The 22,584-nt window shown below is 37.2% G+C and overlaps 2 protein-coding genes across 4 annotated transcripts in view; one reads left to right on the forward strand and one right to left on the reverse strand.

The window, feature by feature from the left end:
- FRRS1 (ferric chelate reductase 1) overlaps positions 1-22,584 on the reverse strand; it is a 152,287-nt gene that overhangs the window by 92,357 nt on the left and 37,346 nt on the right. The gene's annotated exons all lie outside the window — the stretch shown is intronic.
- The window catches only part of PALMD (palmdelphin), a 49,661-nt gene that overhangs the window by 19,650 nt on the left and 7,427 nt on the right, over positions 1-22,584 (forward strand). The window contains exons 2-7 of the mRNA XM_051803437.1: positions 5,211-5,256; positions 10,012-10,092; positions 14,537-14,667; positions 21,293-21,407; positions 22,305-22,338; positions 22,435-22,545. Coding sequence (XP_051659397.1) covers positions 5,211-5,256; positions 10,012-10,092; positions 14,537-14,667; positions 21,293-21,407; positions 22,305-22,338; positions 22,435-22,545 — 518 coding nt within the window. The remainder of the gene's footprint in view (positions 1-5,210; positions 5,257-10,011; positions 10,093-14,536; positions 14,668-21,292; positions 21,408-22,304; positions 22,339-22,434; positions 22,546-22,584) is intronic.

Raw genomic sequence — 22,584 nt, forward strand, 5'->3', positions numbered from 1 at the left:
GGAGATGGGAATCAACTGACGTAACCTACGCAGGTTGCTGAACGGCTTCACCACCTCCAGCCTTGTCCCTGTCTCTTCTGCAACACACCCTTCCCAGCTCCAGCAGGAAGGTTTTCTCTTAAAGAATTCCTACTTTAGCTCACATCCTATAACAAACTATCCGTACTTCTAAGGCTTTCACCAGCAGCACTTGTACTCAGAAACCACACCTGGCACAAAGTGTTCACAAAAATATGTCTTCCAGGCCCTAGTTTTGCTCTGCCATCTTACTGAAGCCTCTTAGACCCAAACACTACTACTGTTCTCTTTGTGTTTTCCAACAGCATCTTGAAACCAGAATCAGAATATAACATGTAGTTTACTTACTATTGACAGCACAGTACCTCTAGGGTTTTGTTTTTTACTTTCCCCAGGATTTGGCCCCGGTTATGGAGTGTTTGTTTTCACTTAATAAAACACAATCAAACTACGCAACAACTAAAGCTGGTTCTCAGAGCCCTGCTAAACATTCCCCACACAGTTGGCTGGGTAGGATTTAAAACTCTGCCCTATTCTTAGAAGTGTGTATCTGCAGCAGTTGGAAAATGCCAGGTTGCAAGCAACGCATTCCACATCATGTTTAAGGCACCGATCCTGAGTATTTCAGATTCTTTGTGGGTTTATTTATTTCAGTTTACATTTTAAAAAACCAACCAAAAAAAAAAACCCACAAAAAAAAAATCCCACAAAACAAACACAGTCCTATCACTTATCTAGGCACCCAAACACTTTCTGTTCAGGGCCTTACATTTATTATCACCACAGTAATTACACTGAAACTATTCACTGAAGTGCGGTTTTTTAAGTGTGACACAACAGAGTTTGTTAAAGGTGCTTTGGAAAGGGTCCCACATTCAGAGTTTCATAAAAGATTTCAAAAAGATATGAGGCCAAGAACTAACAAGTGTCTGGGAACATCAAAAAGGCTATGAAAAAGACAGTTATCTGGTTAAAAAATAATCAGTGGACTTTGACAAAGTTCACTGTGTAATTTTAGAAAATAGGGGCAAGATGGTCTAATTTCGCACAATAGCATTTATTGTGGGTTCCACTGTGCATATAAGACACACACCTACCATAGAAGAGATGTCTGAGCCCATGCTGCATTCTAAAACCTCTCTATAATACTGGAAGGTATCTGAACAATAGACGTATTATAAAATATGATTAAAATAATTAGTGTATTAAAAACAATTGAAGATAATGACCAATAGCTGTTTCTTTACTTTGACTGTAATGATTTAATATATTCATAGTTATGAATAGCAACAGGAAGGGAGTTGTACCAACAGAAATGTAATAGTTCAAGGCTTTTCCTCCCAGAGATTCGGGGGGGGTGTCTACTCCAACAAGTAAAGGAGATAGAATTTAACTTCATAAAACTGTATAAAATTGAGATATTCAGATATCATTTTGCTTCAGTGAGAGGACCCAAGAAATTCATTATGTTAGAGACCTGCCTAATAGGGCATTACTTCCCCAAAATTGGCCTTCAGGGCAAAATTTAATTCCTCCTGAGGGGTGGCAGATGTTTTGTTATGAACTTCCTCTAAGATTCTAAAATGTACACATTTTTTAAAAATTTCAAGTGTCTAATTTGATGGAGGGACAAGAGTCTTCTTTTAGATTTTAAATTTTCCATTTCTTATTGGCTTATTTTTCACTTTAAAAGGCAAAATCATGGTTCTAGCTGGAGAAAAGACCAATCGACCGAGGCATCTCCCATACTAGACCTTTGGGTCAATTGACAGGACGGCTGCAGTAAACATTTTCAATGAGCCCTTAACTGAAATTTATCTTCTCTCCATTCCTGCTGTCAGAGATTTAAGGCTACATGCAAACCAATACATAGTGGCAGCACATTTGCTCACTGCAAGAATATAAAATTCTCTTTGATGCAGAGTCCAAAACACCCTTTTCCTGTTTCAAACACAGTTACCAATGGCAGCTCATTACAAAGCAAAATAATCAAAGTAGTTAAGATTCACAAAATGTTGGTTCATGAACTCAGTAACCACTCTTTCCAAAAAGTACAGCCTATGTTTTCAGCTGATAACAATCTGATCAACTCCAGTCACTTCAAACTCACTTTTCGAAAGAGTGACTTGCTCCTTACCTTTAACACGATGTTTCTTCTCAGAGGCAATTGTTTGTTTCTACAATAATCTATATCTCACTCTATGTGTATTACCCCAGGTTAATGATGTACAAGGAGGAAGAGTAGAACTGAAGATGGTTTTGTATGTAGAGTAAGGCCAGGGAGAGCTGCTACAGTTCTGAAGTGACAGCATTTCTCTATTCCAGTACTCAGACATTGCTCCAGAAATGGACAACAGAAATTGCATTTTCAGATGTGAAAGTACTTCTGTGGTCCTACTTCCAGATTTTGGTTCTGGATGTTGCATTCTTCTAAATTACAACCTGCTTTTCTGTAAGAATTCAAAATGCAACTCTTTCACCTTGTGATTTGGATTTTCATTATTACTGCTACATTAGGTACACAGTGAAAAATGGAAATGAACAAAGGAATAAGTGAAGCCAAAAAATCCAACCTGTATGACTCACCATACGATACAAAAACATTTTCTGCATAACTCAGAGAACCTATTCTACCAAAAGAAAAATATGCTTTCCCCCCCCCTTAAAGTTGCAGATTAGGTAGGTGGTTTCCTCTGGATATGTTTCTGGCAGGCAAGTTCTGAAAAACCTTGTTCCAAGAATCCTGCAGACTGAAAACACAGCTGTTTGGATTCACTGATCTAACCTTTACTCCATGGGTACTCCTATTGGTGAAGGAGGCTTAAGAGCAGACAAAATGACAGCTGGTCCATTCCTTCTCTTGCACATAAATCCCAATTAGAATAGGATTAAGATAACTGGAAAACAACCTATTGATTGAACAACAAATCCTGCCTAGCAAGGGGATATATATGATTTAAACAATTTAAAATGTTTCAAGTACCTTTTAAATACTCTCTTAATAATGGTCACTTGAAAAGGGAAGCAACATTTTAGAAAACATCTTACAGCTACCTCAGTCTACTGGTTTAGATTAGGGAAAGACATGTTAAATACTCTTCTGGTCTGCAACTATGTAACATCCACAAGTAGGGTTCTTTAAAACATTTAAATAATTTTAGGGCATAAATTTAGGAGAATACTTTAGACCATAAAAATTCCAAGCAATGCAATCCCATTGACTTTAGTTTGATCTTGAAATACAGATCTCATTCCTCCACCCACTGAGAATAGATCCCATTTATGTCAGAATACAAATTCTGGCCCAAACCAGACTTCCTTATTTCTGATGTAAACATTTGCTGCTTTAAATATTTTTAAGCATTCCAAAGTCCACATATGTACTTAAATTTTAAGATGAACTTCACAGAAGGTAAAGATGAAATAAGTGGGGGGAAGGTTCAAAATATGATAAGGCAGACTATACTAACTTACGAAAGCTTAAAGAGAAAGACTGTCTCTCCAATGGTTTCTGCAGCAAGAATTCATTTAATTCCACGTGGTGTTTGAATTCATTCTCAAATCCATACACCAAACTCATATAAATTCCCATGTAATCTATCTCTTGATACACCTCAATGCACTTGCCTTTGAACTTCACATTTGCTTTTATGTGGTAATTTTTTAAATTTCAGGTGCTGACCAAATGAAGTATAAATTAATATTTAAAAAATAGAAATTAAATCTTCACTGGAGAATAAAACATGGGGTCTCTGCAAGTTTGAACAAAACCTCAGGGTGGATCACAGTATAAATAAAACATTAAAGCATCCTTAATCCCAGTGCAGAGGGGGATAATCTGCTCATGTACATGGCTGAGTGATGACATACTAGAAAGGTGAAATTGAACTAAATATTGATTTCTATTGAATTATAAGGCTGTAACTTCACCATCAAGTGTGCAATTCTTTAGCACCTTAGAATTTGCTAGTAATGAGCCTGATTTGCCACCAAGATTCAGGTCACTGTACTGACCTGTAAAATAAACCACCTCACCAAATCCTGCTGAGTTTAGTCATCTCAATGAATTATCAGGTAAAAACCCAAACATGCTGAGCGGCTCTCCTGCTGGTGTCCTTACGAAGACTTGAGTTACATGATACTGAAGGTAACAAAGAGATTACAGATTCACATTACATCTTTATGCTGTTTGATTTGCTTAGAATTTTTTTCCACAACTGGATTTTCCTAGGGCAGTTCCACTTGTTCTGCAAGTTTCCTAGATTGATTTTGGATGGCTGACTCTCACTTAGGTAAATGAAAAGGTCAAAATGTATGCCATCCCTTAAGGCACATAGTGCTGTTTTCAGCAGAAGTCCACAGCAAGTCAGCTGAATGGAAATGCAGCATGAGAGCCACTGGCATTTTACACTCATCTTGGTAACACTGAAATGATGATCCCAAAATCCTTACTTAGACAAAGCTTCCCCTGAGTCCCAGATAGCTGATCAGTAATTGCACAGATTAACACTAGCATTCAATGACAGACCTGACTGTTTAAAGTTTATCTTACTTTAGGTTAGCAGTTCTAAAACATTCTTCCAGCTATGAATACAGCCTTCCTAAAAATTTTATCTAGGAAACTGAATTAAAACTACTATCTCAAAAAAACCCATGCCATCTACAGTGCTAATATTACATGTTAAAACACATGCAGGTGAAATAAGTTTAATGAGAAATGGGAATACTTAATAAGTTTTAAATATCTGTTTATCACCAGAAGCATAGAGAAAGAAAAGAAAAGAAAGAGAAATAACAAAATAATAAAAGTTTACTTTTATCACGGTCCTGTAAGATTCTGGTTTGGGCATTTAAGAGTTAAAGAAGCAATGGCACGCTAACCGAGCACATTAAAACAAAGAGTTGGCAGCTTCTGAAGGAAAAGGGCTTGTGCTCCACTGTTCCAACTTGTCAGTCAACTCATGCCAGCACTCTCCTTGTCTGCCTCCTCTCCACACCCTCATTACATGTGTCTGCCTGGACTGATCTGCTCATCTGTTCAGGGACTCTTCTGACAAGTCAAAAATTCTGCCTTCTCTCTCCTCTGGAATTGGATCAAATCACCTCAGCTTTTTTTGCAGCCCCACCAGGAGGCTTTTTGCTTATGGTCTGATTCTGTTTACCTTCACTACTTGTCTGTTTTTGATTTGTAGAATGGAGGAAGCCGAATTGCTGAAAGAACGATTCCAGGCCATAACAGTAAGTGCTTACGATTATAACTTGCTACTAGAAAAAAAAGGCTTAGAAGTAGCATTGTCTTAATGAGCTGCTGTGTGTTTGCTGAATAATGATTTATCCCAGGACAGAAACAGACTTGATGTCTGCTTGAAATTGTTATTTTTTAAATACGGGTTTATAGACTATTGCTTTAAAACAGCTAAGTTGCCTGTACTGACTTTATTATGGGTTGTATTGCACTTTCAAATTAAATTCAAAGCACTGAAAGTATGTGTGCAAATCACTACTGGACAGTCTAAAATACATGTTACTGTCATCATACTGAATGTTTGCCTGAAGGTCAAAAGGCAGCTGGAGAATTCCAGAACAAATCAATTTTCTCATTTCACAACATGACTGAGAGATTAAAGATTTTTGGTTTGCATTCTGGAATTAAATTTAATATCTGAATTATTGACAATCTATCATAAGTATTGCTGCCTGGACAATAAAAAAGGACAAGCCTGGATTAAACAAATTCCTACCTGTCAGTTTTCAGAGGAAGGACTCACTGAAGTTTATGTAGAAGACATTAGAAATCATTTCTAGTTTCTCTTCTAAAGGGAAATCTGAGTCAAAAGATTTATAATTTGTAAAAGGAACTACTGAGCTATTTTTAAAGTAATATAACCTGATGTAACAAACACTGGCTGAATCCTAATTCACCTCTGATTTGATCTCCACTGAAACTTATTCAGTTACAAAAGAATTGAACTGAAGCAAATTTTGGCCCTATGGGATGAAAGGAAACCTCCAGAAGGATCACTCACTCTCTCAGGCATTTGTTTAAAAACAAATGATGGAAACAGAGATATTTTTCACACTCTTAGCATGACAGACTAGTTGCAAAACAAACGCTACTGGCAGAATAAATAGTGGGCAGAGTTAAAAAAAAATCTCATTGGAATTGAAATAAATGTGAGAAGGGTAGCTGGAAATCTACAGGAATCTAATAGGTTGGGGTTTAAGTCGGTTGAGTTTTAATTGTGGCACTTGATAAAAGCCAACAGATCCATTTATCGTAATTACTTGAGACCTGACGCAAGCCCACAATAGGGTAATTTGAAATGTTTTAGAGGGTTTAGAGTACATTGGTTTGTTTAACTGTAACGGTGCTTGAACCAGGGTCAGAACCTGGACTTTGTCTCTAGAGTATGGGCTCAAAAGATAACAACTGTTTTGGCACTCCAGAGAAGTCCAGGCCTTGCGATGTTTTAGACTCGCTGGGATCCAGGAGAAGGAATGGGCAGCACGTTTGCCTGACGAGGACTCTATGAACATGCTGGAGTGAGTGTCCTCCACCTGTACCTGTGCCTCCAGATGAATAATGAAGAAGTATTTTTTTAAGAAACTGGGGTAGCTTCCAGTGTCTTGCATTACAAGAAATAGGAAATCGTATTTAGGCCATGACTTCATTTATTACACTTGCTGTGTAAAGAAACTATTTGTTCTCTACTTTCATCAGTCAATAGCATTTAGTTGAAACACTTGATGTATCTGTTCTAATGGACTGCAGAAATAAAGCAGCCCAAATAAGTGAGGTTATCTTCAGGCTTAAGAAGCTGCAGTATGAGTTGTCTAGGAAAACAGCACATTACAGTTACAATTGCAAGTTCCTCAGTGGCTCTGGGAAGATTTGTCTCAAGTAACATGCCTGGGAATTTCCAGTGCTACCCACCAGATGTTTGCTGTAAAGGATCTAAGAGAAGAAAGCAAGGGGCACTCAAAGCAATAAACAACTGCACCTGCACTAAACCTGACTGGTTTCTGTTGTTAAATGCCTGGCTCCTTGACAGCATCTGGCTCTCACAGAGCCAGTAGGGGCTTTCAAATTGTTTTTCATATCTTCTCTGCGTAGCAAATAAATTAAAAAAAATATTACTTTATGATTATGTATTTTGATGCTCACATAGCTCTGAAAAAGAAACTTTTTTTCTTTGTTATGTAGCTTCCACCTGCTGCTGGTGCACATAGAATATAAAAAGTAAAACATCAGATGCATCCATTTTATCAGTGAGATTGTAATATCTTAAAATATGAAAGCTGCAATATTTTTAATGTTTGATGGGGTTTGACGTTTTTAATCTCTGGAAAATTATATGAAAAGAAAAACATATTAGCTAAAACATTAGCTGCTCCTTTGACTGACAATAGGTGGCATTTGCCATGGGACCAAGACCACCAGCACTGGCACCACTGTAGAACAGTGCCACAAACTAATGGACTTGGCACACAAGACACTTCACAAGATGCTGCTCCGTGGATGCGTTTCCCTTTCTTTCAGACAGATCCACTTTAGAACACAATTCATTTTTACTCTCAAAAGTCAGAAAAGATTCCCACCTGTTTCAGTAGTAGTGAAAATTAGGACCAAGGTTCAAGTCTTACCTTGCATTGATGCACAAGAGAAAGGAACAGCTGAAGGTGTTCACATCCTGCTCATAGTAACAAGAGCATAGTAAGAGAGGATTCAAGGACTTCTGCCAGAAACATGATTATCTACAGGGGTAGAGCATGAAGTTTGGTAGAAGCATGGATCACTTAGCTATCCAGGAATAAACATTTATTCCACTAGATAGGTATAGTATAGTCAAAGCTTTGTAAAGCAAGACATGATGCGCAGACAAGTTTTCTAACAGGTTTTAAAAGTTATTCTGGCACACGTCAAATAGATTCCTCATACTTCTTAGCTTCTGGCACTAGATGAGAATATATAGAGATATAGACTAGATATATAAAAGGCAATCTATTTCAATTTCTTGATAATTGTATAATAGATATTTAATACCAACCAGCAAAATTAAAACATGCTAGAACACTAAAGGGTACAAGTAGAAAGCTTTCAGAAAAAAAATATTGGATGTAAAAGAAACATAGACTTAAAAAAAAGAAACAGGCAAAAGTTTTGCTGCTGAATAAATTCCTTATTACACAGTTAGAAATCAGAGTGTAAAGGCATAAATTACTGCATTTTAAACTATCTGCACAGTAGTTTGTGTACAAATTCTCATTTTAGACTCCTAAACTCTTATTACATCTCCACTGGTACAAAAAGAATATTTAAATTAACTTAGAATATTTTTTAATAGTATAAACCAAGTAAAAGTTCATTTTCTGGTTAAGAGTCTTACCTAGAAACTTAGTAAAGAGAAAAAAAATGTTTCCTTAAGAATTGTAACAATCTGTAAACAAAGCCCTTGACACTCGTTCACCTACTAAATCCCAGCATACTATGAGTAGTGCTTGGCCACCTGTAGTCCTGCCCTCCATCTCCACAAGGCTAGGTGGTTTCTTTCACTTCCTGTCCTTCAACAAAGCATCCTTAGAGCCCACGGTCATGCTGCTGATTTCTAATTTCCAGTAACAGCAAAGTGATTCAGCCAAGCACACCATGTCTCTTCCTGTTTCCAAATCCCAGATCCTAGGGAAATGGTGGAGAACACCTCCCAACCTTATGTCCAGCACTTCCTTACCGACTTTCTACACTCCTTACACACAGCTGGTTCCTCAGGTGGACTGGAAGGACAAGTCTCTTCCTATATTTGTGAAGAACTTAACTCCTTCCAAAACCATACTTGTCTGAAAACAGACTGTTAAACAAAAGCTATCAGTTTTTTTAACAAAATCCAGCTGTTCTAATTGAAAGGAAAGAGGCATTAGCCTCCAGTCAGCAAACAATTCTGCACAGAACAACAGAAGATTCCATTTACTTCTCTAAAACATACCAAGAAACAAGCGCAAAATGTGCTATGCCAAACAACAGAATTTTACAGCACTAAGGCTGGCCAAGAGAATAGCCTACTAATACATCTTATAAAAGTTAGTTTCATTTGGCATGATTTCTTTCCCACTGGCTGCTGAGGACACAAAGTACTAAATCAGCGTTTGGCCTCATACAGAGGAGCCACAAGGGTACTCCATGTGGCACTGCTATCTAAAGACACGAGAGGCTCAAGCATTGCCAGCGTTCAGACACTGTTCACCCATTTCCTTTGTTCTACAACCTGTAACAAAAAGGATGAAGGTGGCACTATGACAGATCAGCACTACTTGAGGTTTTTCTTTTTAAAATTCAGCAACCATGAAAACAGCCTGTGCACAGGCAAAAATTTTATTTTTTTCTTTAATTGAGAGGTAGCAACAACATATATGAAGCATACCACATTTCTCTGTGTTCATCTTTACCATTATCTGACTAACAAAATAAATTTCTAAGTCTTTGTTTATTCCTGTTTATTTCAGCTATTAGCCACAAGATACACAAACTCAGTGCTGGATTCACCGACAGCCCATTTCATTTAGTGATGTATCACAGCTGCACAGTACAGACCATGCAGGCTCTTTCCTCTCCTAAACCATGTGTGGGCTGCCTTAGGAATTTGGGTCAGGTCCCATTTTTAGTCTCACTCTGCATGTACAATTCTGCTCAAATATACTTTCTTCCTGTTTTCTTCCCCTACCCTTCCTAAGAGTAAATAGTTTCTATTTTGTATCATCCCTCCTTTGTGGTCATTAACATGTTTAAACATACTTTGGAGAAAGAGCAGTGGAAACCATACCTGCGCAGGACACGAGCTGCCACTACAAAGAATTATGCACTGCCTAAGCATCACTTAAGCTTTAAAATAAGGCTTTATTTGCATGGATTGATTTCACCCTACTGAACAACACTTAAACGATATTTTTGTTAACAAGTAATTTCTCTAAACAAAGTTTCATTGTTCTCTTAATTTATAGGACAAAAGAAAACTGCAAGAAGAAATTACACAGAAACGTCTAAAAGTGGAAGAGGAAAAAATGAAGCACCAACATTTAAAGGTAAGTAAAGTGTTGGATTTATGTAACTAAGGATAGCCTCAAGTAACACAGCATGAATAAAGGTTTTGGATTTTGGAGTGCAAATCTTCATGCATTTAAGTCATGCTTTTACTGTCAAATTTTCACAGCTTTTTGGAGTCTTGCCAGGACTCCATTTGACTTTAATAAGCATCATTCTTTGAAAAAAATTACATTCCAGAGCTGGTGTTATTTGATCACTTTCATGGCATAAAATGAGATCATAACCAGGAATAACTCACAGATGAAAATTAAGCCTCACATGTCAGACTGGGTGTGTTCACTCCCTAATCCCACTACAGCAACCTTACTTGGTACAGGGTGCAGCACAACCATTAAGTCTAATTGCACTGTTTTCTAGAAAAAAAGCAGCCTATTTTTTTGGGGTGGGTTATAGGCTTTTTTCAGTTTGTTTAATGACTCTTTAATAAAATAATGCTGCTTCTTGATATATTATAAGAAAGAAAAAGAATAAATAATGCAAATATTTCCCTCAAATACAGCCTGGTAAACTCAGGATTGCAAATTCCAAGTTACTAAGAAACTAAAAGACACATCTCTGCAGAGACTTGAAATTGCAGTGATTTCTACCCAACACCACTATTCTTTAAACATCTGTTGCAGTTTGGCAGTACGTGTCATGTAGGGAGATAAGACAAAATCTGTGCTTCTAGAAATATGCAAGTCTTGGTGTTTTACATACCCTTTTCATTATGTGAGCAGATAAACAGTTTCAAGAAGATATGTTGAATCTAACACCAGAAGCGTGGCACATCTCCTCCAGGAAAAGCGAGAGAAGCATATTTAAAACAGACTCCTCTTCAAAACAGACACCAGATCCTGGGTTTCATCCACCCTCTTCTTTTGTGTCAAGCCAAAAAAAAAATGAGAAACTATGATAAACTATTTCACTAGTGGGCCAGGAGAGCTAACACAAAAGTCACCCATGCTCAGGTTTTATTTTTATTTTACTCCAAGGACAGGCTTGACCAACTGTGTAACATCTTATTTAAAAGGAAGAGGAATATCTTTTCCAAGTCCTGTAACTATTGAGCAGCAAACATGTGACTATCTTCACCTTAGTACATGGTTACATGGAGTACTGAAAGTTATGTTTCAAGTTTCCACGTCTATAAATTCAGAATGACTCTTTTGCCCTTCTTTATAGAAGGATAAACTGATCTGTTCTAGACAACCAGCTAATCCTCACTGCCACTGTGTGCAGACAGAGCCTTAGGGCAGTTTCCTTACAGATTTAGTACATTTGTAGACAAAATTAATAGGTATAATGGAGCTTTAAAAGTTAAGAAAGCAAAAACCCACCTTGCACTTATTCTGAGGAAGTTTTATGGAGTTTTTACAGAGGCTAAAATGCTCCTGGAAAAATGCTACCAAAATAGTTTTCCTCTGGAAGAGAACAGAGAATATGATTCCTTTACCTGTCCCATGAAAAATCATTCAGTAGAGTTTTTAAATGAAAATCAGTGGTATTGCATAAACAAAGTGAATCACAGATCTATAGAGAAAATTATTCACTTGGCAAAGAAGGATCAAGCATACATTTAAATATATATATATATGTATAAGGTGTATAAACACATACATATCACTAGCTATTTGGAACACCCAAAATGTAATTTACTTTTTACAACTAAATAATAAGACAGGTACCCAATATCAAATGCAACATTACTGCTGAACATCCTCTGCTTGATGCCCTAGAGGTTTTGTCCTTTAATGAACATTTATGCTTCAGACTAATCTAGGTATTTCAGTGGAGTAAAACAACGAAAGGATCTAGTACATAAATTGCTTTAAAACATATTTAGACTTTTAAAACATTAGGACACTCTGGTAAATTTTATAGAAGAATCATTTCCCTAGTGACTGATTTCACTCATTTACACTCTTACCAATTGTTCACAGTGAAATCTAGAGCTCTATGACCTACTGAACATAACTCACACCTGTCCCCTAGGTTAGTAAATCTCACTGTCATATGGATGTTCCTGTTAGCTGGATATCACTGTCCTGTTCCTCATTTTGTCCTTCATTCCTATTTATAACCCTTAGCAACAGGTTTATTAAAAGGCTGTTGTTTTGTCTGGGGGGAGGGGTTGGAGCTTTTTTTTTAGTGTTTTTGTTTGTTGTGTTTTTTTTAAAAAAAAAAAAAAAACAACTTCCTTTTTGTAAGTAGGAATCTCTGTCCTGCCTTCCCAATGACTCTGTTTGCTATCCCCAAGCAAACTTCTTACTAGAAAGACGGGTATGAGGCATCATAACAGATCTTAGTTACCTGGTAGAATTATAATGGAGAAGAAATATATACCCCTTACATGTGCACTTCTGCCACATGAGGTAGAGGGCATTCAAGCAAATACATCTGTGTGGATAGGGCTGCACAGAACTGCAAGGGGCAATGGGGGCTGCTAGTGAGGGTACGGGGCAAATTTCATCAAGTAATTCTAGATGCACCAGCAACTAATTCTTCCTTCTACCTGGAATCCTTCTCACTGAGGCAAAAAGAGAAAGGACCAGACAGAGTTGCTTGAAATGCAGTCAACACTGATTTGCATGTACTTTCCATGGGCTTTTATAGTTTAGCTTATTAAGTTTCTGGCTTCTGACAATGCCTGAACTCCATCAGTGCTCCCCTGTAGGTGCTAGTCACACACTTTCTTGTTCCAGCAGTTAACAGTGTTGAACTACATTTTCTGTGAAAAACTGAAAACGACTTAGGCCTTCCCAAAAATGCCACAAGGTGAACTGCCACAGCCCTGTGAGAGCAAGACCCACAACCTCAAAACGGCCTTGCCTTCCAATGAAGGATGAATCTTCCAGTGCTAGTCCAGCCTTGTTAAGAACTACAGTGGAGTCGTACCTGGAGCACACATCGTAAATTATTCACAGAATTTGCAGAATATTGTCACGCTACTCCCAATGTGACCATGAACTACAAAAATAAAATTATTCCTTTCATTTAAGTGGTCAGCACTCCAGCCATTCCCAGAGTCTTACCACATCACAATGTATAAGTATCCCTTTCCCTTAACATACTGAGCCTAATGCAAAATGAAAGTGCTTTTATGTCAGTGCTATAACACATGCATGACCCAGTACTGAGATAGAGACATTTTGCCATGGAAGGAAATGCCAGACAGCAGAAAGAACCTGGCAGCCCTAAAGCAGCTACCCCTGCACTCGTTGGTGCCACTGCCTGGATGGAGCAGACTTGAAAACATCTTTTATTCAAAGGCTGTTTCCAAATACACAATGTGTCATTCTTTTAAAAATGGCTAATTAAATGAAAAAGGTTACATGGCATTCAGTTGGGAGCAGCAGCAAACTACTCTAGAAAAATGCAAAAATAACACTATTGTATTATGCTTGTATTTGGGGAGTTTGTTTTCTTGGGCCTAACCCTATACATACACAAAGCTTTTGTTGATTTCAACAGATGTTATCAGTTTCTGAGGTCTACAGTAGCAGCCCTGCTGTAAATCTCACAAGGAACTATAGATTTATTTTTGGAGATAGCAATGCTAGACTAATTCAGTTCCATCCAGGATCAAAATCTCACTTTCTAGGAGCCCTACTTATCATTAAAATCTAAATAGCTAAATTGAAAGGGAATTAATAACTATGTTCCCTCCAGCTTGAGAACACAGTATTTTGTGGTCAATAGGAGTTGTGCCAACATCTACCAGACCACATAGAACTATTCTATTAAAATCTGCATTTATTTAATTAGAGCCTAAGACACAACTACTAACAAGTGCTGCCAAGTGATTCTACAGAGAGAGTCAAGGCTCAGGATTGTCTGGAGTAGCCCTTATTTCCCACAGATTTCCTAGGATCCAGTGTTGAGAGAGAGAAAGAAAGAGAGAGAATACTGTCCTGAGGGACTAAGGCAACTGTAAACATTGCTCTTACATCCCACAGGTAAAAAAACAAATAAAAAAAAAAGCACCACAAAGTGCTACAGACTTCTCAACAAGCCTGTTCCAGACAGACTTTCTATGACATCATACATGTCACACATCAAACAACTGCAAAACTGCTTTTAAATGCAACCAGATCCAACATACCTGTTCCTCTGCCAACTGAACCCCAGTAATAACCTCATGTAAAGTACACAATAAACAGAAAAGAGTAGGAAGCAACAGTTTAAGTGACTCAACACAGGATGCAGGCAGGGATTCCAACAGCCACTGCAAGCAGCACTGAGGTTAATGTAGCCTTCTTTACCAGAGCTGGCACAGCTCTGCCTCAAAGCAGCAGTAGTCAAAATTCAATTTAATCAGGTTGTCTTATGCCAAATAGAGCACAAGACTGTGGATTGGGTCTCTGGCATCAAGACAAATACAGTAAATGGTTGAATACCCTAACTTTAGGGTTCGCTTACTTGTCTGTTTTTCCCCTCCAGAAAAAGGCCTTGCGAGAAAAATGGCTCTTGGATGGCCTAAGTTCTATGACTCCAAAAGAGCAAGAAGAAATGCAAAAGCAGAATCAGGAGGACCAACAACGGACTCATGAGTTGGAACAAGACATTTTCAGGTAGGGTAGTACCCCTGCCCTTGGGTCTGGGTTAAAATGGTCTCTTCTGAAGAGTCCCTTATTTTGTAAAGGATTAAAACTTCAGCAAGGGCTAAACATATCCAGTTTACACAGAGTAAAGCAAACTTTGTTATGTTTTCTAGACAGCTAAAATTATAGAATACACAATGCAAGCTTCCATACTGTGAATTTTATCAACAGTACAATAAATATATTGCAGAGTATTTGTTTCTCTAATTCCAGATATCCCTTCCATGCTGTATTCAATAGACATAAGCCACAATATATGGGTTTTGCTCTGAGATAGCAATTGTTGAATCAGAACTTAAAAACAACAGTAGATAGATTTAAAAATTCATCAATTTTACTAGGTCCTGCACAGCCTTTAGTACCTGGCTTTCACCATAACACAGCACTTCACAACAGCACAGGCTGCTTAGCCCCAGTAATATCACTTGCTTTATTTTCACTTTTCATGCTGTTTTGTATTCAGTTTATTCCCAGAAGCCTGCTACAGCAAAGGTCTTTTCCTACCTTTCATTAGAGATGTTCCTACAAATCTCATTGCCCAGTGCCTCCCTATCCCATAGGGCTAACATTAAACTGCAAAGTCTCACAAATGACTCCTTTATTTACTAGGAACATGATTCTAGTTTGATTGATAACCACAGTTGTAGAGTCTTTTGGTACTGTTTTTGCAGTAATTGTCCTGAATTTGTCATCAGCTCAGTGGCTTTAATTTTTATTGACTTAGATATCAAAACTGAACACATATAGTGGGTTTTATTTTTCTGAGTATAGCCATTAAAACTTTTTTTAAGATTACTAGAACTTATCACTATTACAAATAGTGAAACAGTAATTCAATCAGAGTTTCAAACCTGAAAAACACCTTTAATTAATGTATGAAAATTAGCATCAAAGGAATATTCCCTCTGCTTGAGACCTATAGACCCAAAACTTAACAAGTGGTTATAAGTTTTAAAGATTAGCTTTCAAAAAAGATGCCCATAGGAATTTGAAAGATTTTTAAATATATTTGTGCTTTAAGGAAGGAGAAATCAAAGAGCCAAACCCATCATTGGTCCCCAGTTGCTTTCTTAAACAGGGAATTGTGTGTGTGTGTGTTTGTTGAGGTTTTCTGTTTGTTTTGTTAGTATTGGTGGGTTTTTAATTTCTATTTTTGTGCCTGCTTTTAGCAGAAATGTAGGTAGGTATGAATCCTTTTCCTGCATAGTTCCAAATTCAGCTAATTACAAGCACAAGCAATGTTTGTATATCTAGGTGGCTGATCATGTGACCATAAACCAGCAATTTAAATGCTAAGGAAAATTAAGTAAGTTTACTTGCAACTGTAAGCACTGCAGTGGAAAAAAACTCCAATAAATGTTTGCTTGCAGTTGCTGGGCATTCTCCTCTTATTAAAAACATTCTTCTTTTCCCAAGAATATAAGGCTATTTGTTTTATTACGCTTGTTCTTTAATAAAACCTGTGAATGATTATTCTTATTTTTTTTATATGCTGCTCTTTCACAGCAATTAATTTTTTCATGGCAAACTAAGCATTTTCACAGCTATTTGTTAATACCAGTGTTACCAACCAACTTTCCCTTTCTCTGACCCTTTCCTGGGAAGTTCCAAGAAATTGCTTCCTCCTTAAAATTATTCCTTTTTCTTAACATAGATATGAAATGATGATTAAGTGACAAGGACAGTATAACACCAAATGACATGCTGTCTTCACTCTAACACAAGTATAACACATCCTAGAAAAGAAAATCAATACAGAAATGCTCCCTATTACATTCCTGAGCCACCCTGGTTTTAATTCACCATTGGTGAAGTTCTAAAGACACTTTAGATGTTTGTAAGGCCTTGATATCAAAAGAAATATTTTCATTACTGATATATTTACTTTCCTTAGAAAACAATATATACACACCTTAGCCTTTGGCAGCTTTTATCTTCACAATACACAGAGGACTCGGACAAGGACATTTGATTTTACAGATGGAGAATGGAAGCAGAAGAGCATACTTGGAGTTGTGTGGGAACTTTCCTCTGAATTAGGAATTTACACAGGTTTACTCACATCAAGCATTTTCTGCTATAAATATTTCCTACCATTCCTCAACAGCTGTCTAACAAAGGCCTCTAGAAAAACATCCATGTTGCCTTCCAAATAGCATTACATTTTGCTTATACATACCCAGGACAGTTTCAAACCAGCCAGTAGCAATACAGAAACCTAGTAATACAGAGTTCAGTGTGAACAAAGTCCACTAAAAAAACCCATAAAATATGCACTATTCAGTACTTGCACAGGGCCTTTGCTATGCCATAGATATCACCCAAGCAAACAAAAGCTTGCTTGACCTTTGACCTATCCTGTAAATCAAAGATTGCTGACCTGATCATGTTGACCTGTTATACAGTAAAAGTAACAAATTTTGAGAGGCTCAGTAAAATTTTTTCTTTTAAGCATCTGACAATTGAAATTCCCTTGATTCAGATACATTCTGTCTCCTGTGACATACAACCCCCACATGGGTTTTATCTTCAGTTAAAAAAAATCTGAATCACTTTAAAGACTTTTTGAATACCCAATTCAGTCTTTGTTTCTTTCTGCTGAGAGGACAATTGCAATTGCAGAGAGATTTACAGTAGTGTCACGATCCTTCCCATCACCCTCCTAAACGGGACCTCTGTTTTGAAACACACTTTACTCCAGTGTCAAGTTGAGCTAGTGTATGTCTGCTAATCAGTTCAGATTTGAGTATTTTTTGATAAAAGGGAGAGTTCCATTCCCTGTAACAGTGACAAAACAGTGAACAGCAAGTGTCCTGAACTACTTTGCAGACAAATGGCTGAATGCTTTGGTTGCAGACAAAAAAAAAAATTGCATTTACATTATTAGTTCTATTAACCCTCTTTACATGTTAGAAGCTTCAGTGAGCAAGTGAACACATCCTGATCAGGGTACAAGCTGAGTGAAGAACTAGGAGTCCTGTTTTCTTGTTTAATCTTCAGCTGGTAACATTCTTGATGGAATTAGTTGCTAAACAACATACTTAAAAATGCAAAACAACTAAAGTTTATTCAATTGTTTGTAATGTGATACGTGAAGGCGGACTAAGGCTATACTCCAGAGCTGCAAAAGCATTTGACTCACCTCAGAACATGTGAAGACTTGCTTAACTGCCTTTTCCTCTTAGTCAGGAATTCTTCAGGGTGGTATCCTCCTATCTGCTTTTCATTCTTAAGCCCTTTTTTTTTCCTGGGGTGGCAGTGGTGCCAATCCCGGCAGATCAGCTGGTGGCCAGCAGCAGCCAAGAAAAATCCATAGATTTTCTTAATTCAGCTACTACTTTGGCAGAGAAATCTTCCATTTAGTGTCTTGGCTTCTAAGGTTTCCTCTTTCATCCACTTATTTTTCCCTCTCAGATAAGCACTACTCCAGAGAAAGAAAATATTCAAAGGATTGATTTAATACAGTAGCTATATCATACTTCCATTTCTTTACAAAAACCAGAAGCCCTGTCAAAAAATCATTTCTTAAATTGCTCATGTAGCTGCTACACCCTTTCAAGACAAATACAAACTGTGATACAACTTCATAAAGATATCATTGATTCAGAAGTTTCTATGTGAGAGCATATATAAACTTAAATACTTTTCTTGATCACCCAACTAAACATATGCAGTTTATAATCTTTGATTTATTTGCGGTTGTGTTTTCTCTCTCTCCCCACTTTCTCTCTTTTTAATATCTCCAAGATTTTTCCTCCTCTTCTTTCACCTGTGTGTCTTCACGTGTTTCGAACCAAGAGTAAAATAAACTCAGTATAAGTTAATGATTTTTCAGTTCATTATGCTTATGTGCATTTTTCATTATTAATTTTCACATTATGATAAAATTTCAATCAAGTCTCATCTAAAAATACATTTCAATATATTAAATGAAGACTGTTCTGTAAGAAGTGCAGAAATATGGTACACAGTCATTACATTATTTTATGGCTGTCCAAGTATATTCATCCCCCTCATTATACAATTTTTAAGTTTTCGCACTATAATCAGTACCTTTGATCAGGGTTCTAAGGCCATCTTGCAGAGCTCAGGTCTGAAGTGTTGGTAGCTTTTACTTTTTTTTTTTTTAGCTTTTACTTTCATCCTGAATTTTTATTCACATCTCAATTCTAGGATCTGTGATACCAAAAAAGATGTTTTCATTAACAGATGAAAGTCCATGTAGTACTCTATTAGTGTAGCTCTACTTATCTGAGTTTAAATGGGGCAAGAGTCATAATATTAATTCAGATTCCTCAAACAGTCACACAGAAGGAAACAAATAATGCCTATCTGCTGGCCTGCATTCAGCTCTTCCAGTCTGCTTACTTTAAAAGGGATGACAGACTTTTATTATTAATGTTGAGTGTGGTGTAATATTGTGAATCCTGGCACATAGTAAAGAATAAGTCAAAATACAACACATTTTTTTCCCCGTCAGGGTTATAGGCCAATATTTCTATTACCCTATTTGTAACTGTGTCTCAGATCATCTAATTGTAACTATTCTGACTGATCTCAGCAACTAGTGATACCAGTTGCAGCTAACTTAAGTCTACAGTCATCGATTTCTGACATGGATTCAAAAGCAAGGCATGTTTCACTCAAATGTGGAAGGTTTTGAAATTTTCTTTTTATTTCTTTAAGGTTTTTTTCTTAATCATTGCACTCAGCTTTAACATGTAAGAAACATACAATATAGACTTATGAATCTGTGATAGCTTTTAACCAATACAAGCCTACAGCAAGTGTCAGTGGCCCAAAAGAAATTCTGACTGCTGAGCCTCAATCTTCCTTTTACATAACAATAATTAGCCTAGCAACCAAGATTAAACTGGCAAAATAGTTCTGGTTTACACTGCTAAAATCTGACAGAGAATATCCAGATTGTATATTTGATATCCCTAAGAGGTAGGCTTATAGCTCTCAGACTAGACCTGGGTACAAACAAGGCTCCTCCTCTAACAAAAAGCCTCTCAAAAAATCGTTCCTTAGTGTTGGAAATCTCACTCAACTGCAATCTTAGAAAGGGAATGCTATTAGCATTTGATGCAAAATGTATCACACCTATGTGAACTACCCAGTTTTCTCTTGCCAATTCCCTTGTGAGGATATTGCTTGAGTTAACAGTGCAAACATGACCCTTCCCAGCTGCCTATCCTAGGTGTACTGTACCAGTGTGCATTACATGGTTGCCATGCTGCTGAAAAGAAATGCTCCACAGAAATGTGATTCCAGCAGTTTTCCCAGAGAAATAAGAACACAAAATGCCAATGAGTGACTAAGGACACATGAATGTCAGTAAAAGCCTTAGTTCACAGTGCCAAAGAGAAGCCCTTAAAACTTTCTAGTGCTTTTAAATCTGTGGCTACACAAGCTCTGGACTAGACTATTATGAATGCTACAAATAACATCACATGAGCATATCTTGCATTTTTAATCAAGATTCTTCCCCTGAAGAATCAACCTTCAGGCTGTCAGTCAAGCACTGTAACACCTATTTTATCAAAGCAAAGAATTTTGTAATTCCAGAACCCACATTCACACATGTAGAACTGTGGAAAACTATCTTAGCATCTTGGATCTGAACACAGACAGACACACCCTCAGAAAGCCCCTGCATGATCCTGAGTGTTTGCAAGGTCTTCATTCTCAATCCCATACAGACTGGAAAACAATAGTTTAGTCTTTTGAGCAGGTTTCTTCCATTTCAAAATTCACACCATTATGAAGTTATTACTTCTTAAAAGTAGTGTGAAAGCACATTGCTGTTATTATTTATAGCTGTATTAATTTTCATAATAGAAAGTTAGTTAAGAGTAGTTTTATCTACATGTACTTGCAAATACCATTATTATTTTACCAAAACATGATATCTGTTCTACATCCCAGAAATACACGTGCAATTTGATTTCCATTGATAGACATGGTTCTCCTGAAATTGTAGCTTCTAATTATAGACTGACTGGAACTTTTCTCAGGGGGGGATCCTCCAGAATATGGTTTGGCTCCAAAAAATAAAATACTATGAGGTGATATACTGTAGCCCTTTAAGTACTACTGGGTACAAGAACATTCTCCTGACTCTCTTTTGCAACAAAAGAATTTGCTTCTTTTCATAATCTGTACCAGTATACATGCCAAAATCATAACTCCAGTGTCCGTATACTAGATTCCTACATCTTAGTTACAACAGAAAAATCACATTTCTTGAGACAATGTAGAAAATTTGCTTAGAAATGAAGAAATCATGTGCAGGGCCTATATTCCTTATCTATTCCTTCCCTAAACAAGATAATTGCAGTCACTGTTTTCAAAGTAGGCTCAGAAGTAATCTATGGCAGGTTTTGTTTGTTGTTTTGTTGGGGTTTTTTAATGAAAATACTATTTCACACTTATTTCCGAATGCATGTGAAATTGTAAGCTGACGTCATATTAGAGCAAAATTTTTCAGGGTAAGTAAAGCCAGCTTTACTGATGTCCATATTCACAATGTATCAACTCTGCAGTGGCTGTTCTCTGTTTGGTATTAAATCAAATGCAATTGTGATTGCAGACTGGAGAAGGAAATTGAGGCTCTGGAAAGACAGGAAATGGAAGTCTCAGCTAAGGAAGAAGCGATCTTAAAGAAACTGAAGTCTGTTGAGAAAACAACAGAAGACATAATAAAGGTTAGTTCCAAATTATTCCAGAAATAGAGTTTATTACTCATTCATCATCATAACCGGGGAAAGGGGAACTAGCTGGATCCCATGAGTGGTCATAAGCTTTTGTCTAAAATGACAGCAGTCACAAGAGGGGCCAAGATATTCTGTTGTTTAAGTGCCCAGATGTCTCAATTTGCTTGTTTACAGGGGTGGGGAAGCAATTCCTATCATTACTCATCTATAGCACATTGCCAAAAAATAGCACTGCCACTGACACCAACCAGCAACTTTGCATCTCGGCCACAGACAGACATAACAGGTACAGACTAAGTACAGACACAGGTGTTTTCATACTCCTTCAGGTGATGTGCCCAGCTAAACTGCATCATGCTTTCCCCTAAGCCCCTGAGAGGTTGTGATGAGACAAAACTTAATGCTATTAGTCATGAGTCTTTGTCAAAAGATCATTTTAGTATTTTAAAATCATCCTAAATCATCTCAAAAAAATATAGTGATGAAACTAAACTTCAGTTCTCCAGTTGTTCTTGTATACACACATATACACACACTCTCTAAAGATACTCAGGGAGATAAGTAAAACTGGAAGGCCAAAGTGTAACCTTTGAAAAATCTTTGAAGCCAACCAGGTTGAGCCACAGTGGGAGGCTAAGTTACTGTTTAACACTTCATAATATTTTGTCCTTCCCTGTGTGACCTGGACTCATATTGGCAAAAAAGACCACAGAAATTTCACTTTCTCCCTTGCCATGCTCCAACTGAGCATGTTTCACTTTTAGCCCCTTCTCTGTATGAAGCTGTGCACTCAAAAGGGTAAAACTATCAGGGAAGCCTAAGCACTGTCTAATTACACCTTAAAACTAATTATCGCATTTATTTTTAACGGTTCTCTTTCCCACCTAGTCTGTGAAGACTGAAAAAGCAGGATTTGAAAAAGGTACGTTTAGTTAAAAGAATATTTTTTCAAAGGTTCTTGCAGAAGTCAGTTAAAACATACTAATGCTATATGGATCTGTGGATGTTCTTTACTCAGAGTCAGCAGACTACATCTATGCCAGCATACCTGACCTTCCCAAGCACTTCAGGCCTTCTGCACTGAGAAGTACAGCACATGCTGCCACTGATGATGAAGAAAAGAGAAAAGGTACTGCCTACTAGTAACTAGGTGTCAATATGTGCAAAA

Source organism: Manacus candei, unplaced genomic scaffold, assembly GCF_025592945.1.
Source record: "Manacus candei isolate 608988 ecotype Guabito, Panama unplaced genomic scaffold, ASM2559294v1 h1tg000005l, whole genome shotgun sequence".
NCBI classification, from domain to species: Eukaryota; Metazoa; Chordata; class Aves; order Passeriformes; family Pipridae; genus Manacus; species Manacus candei.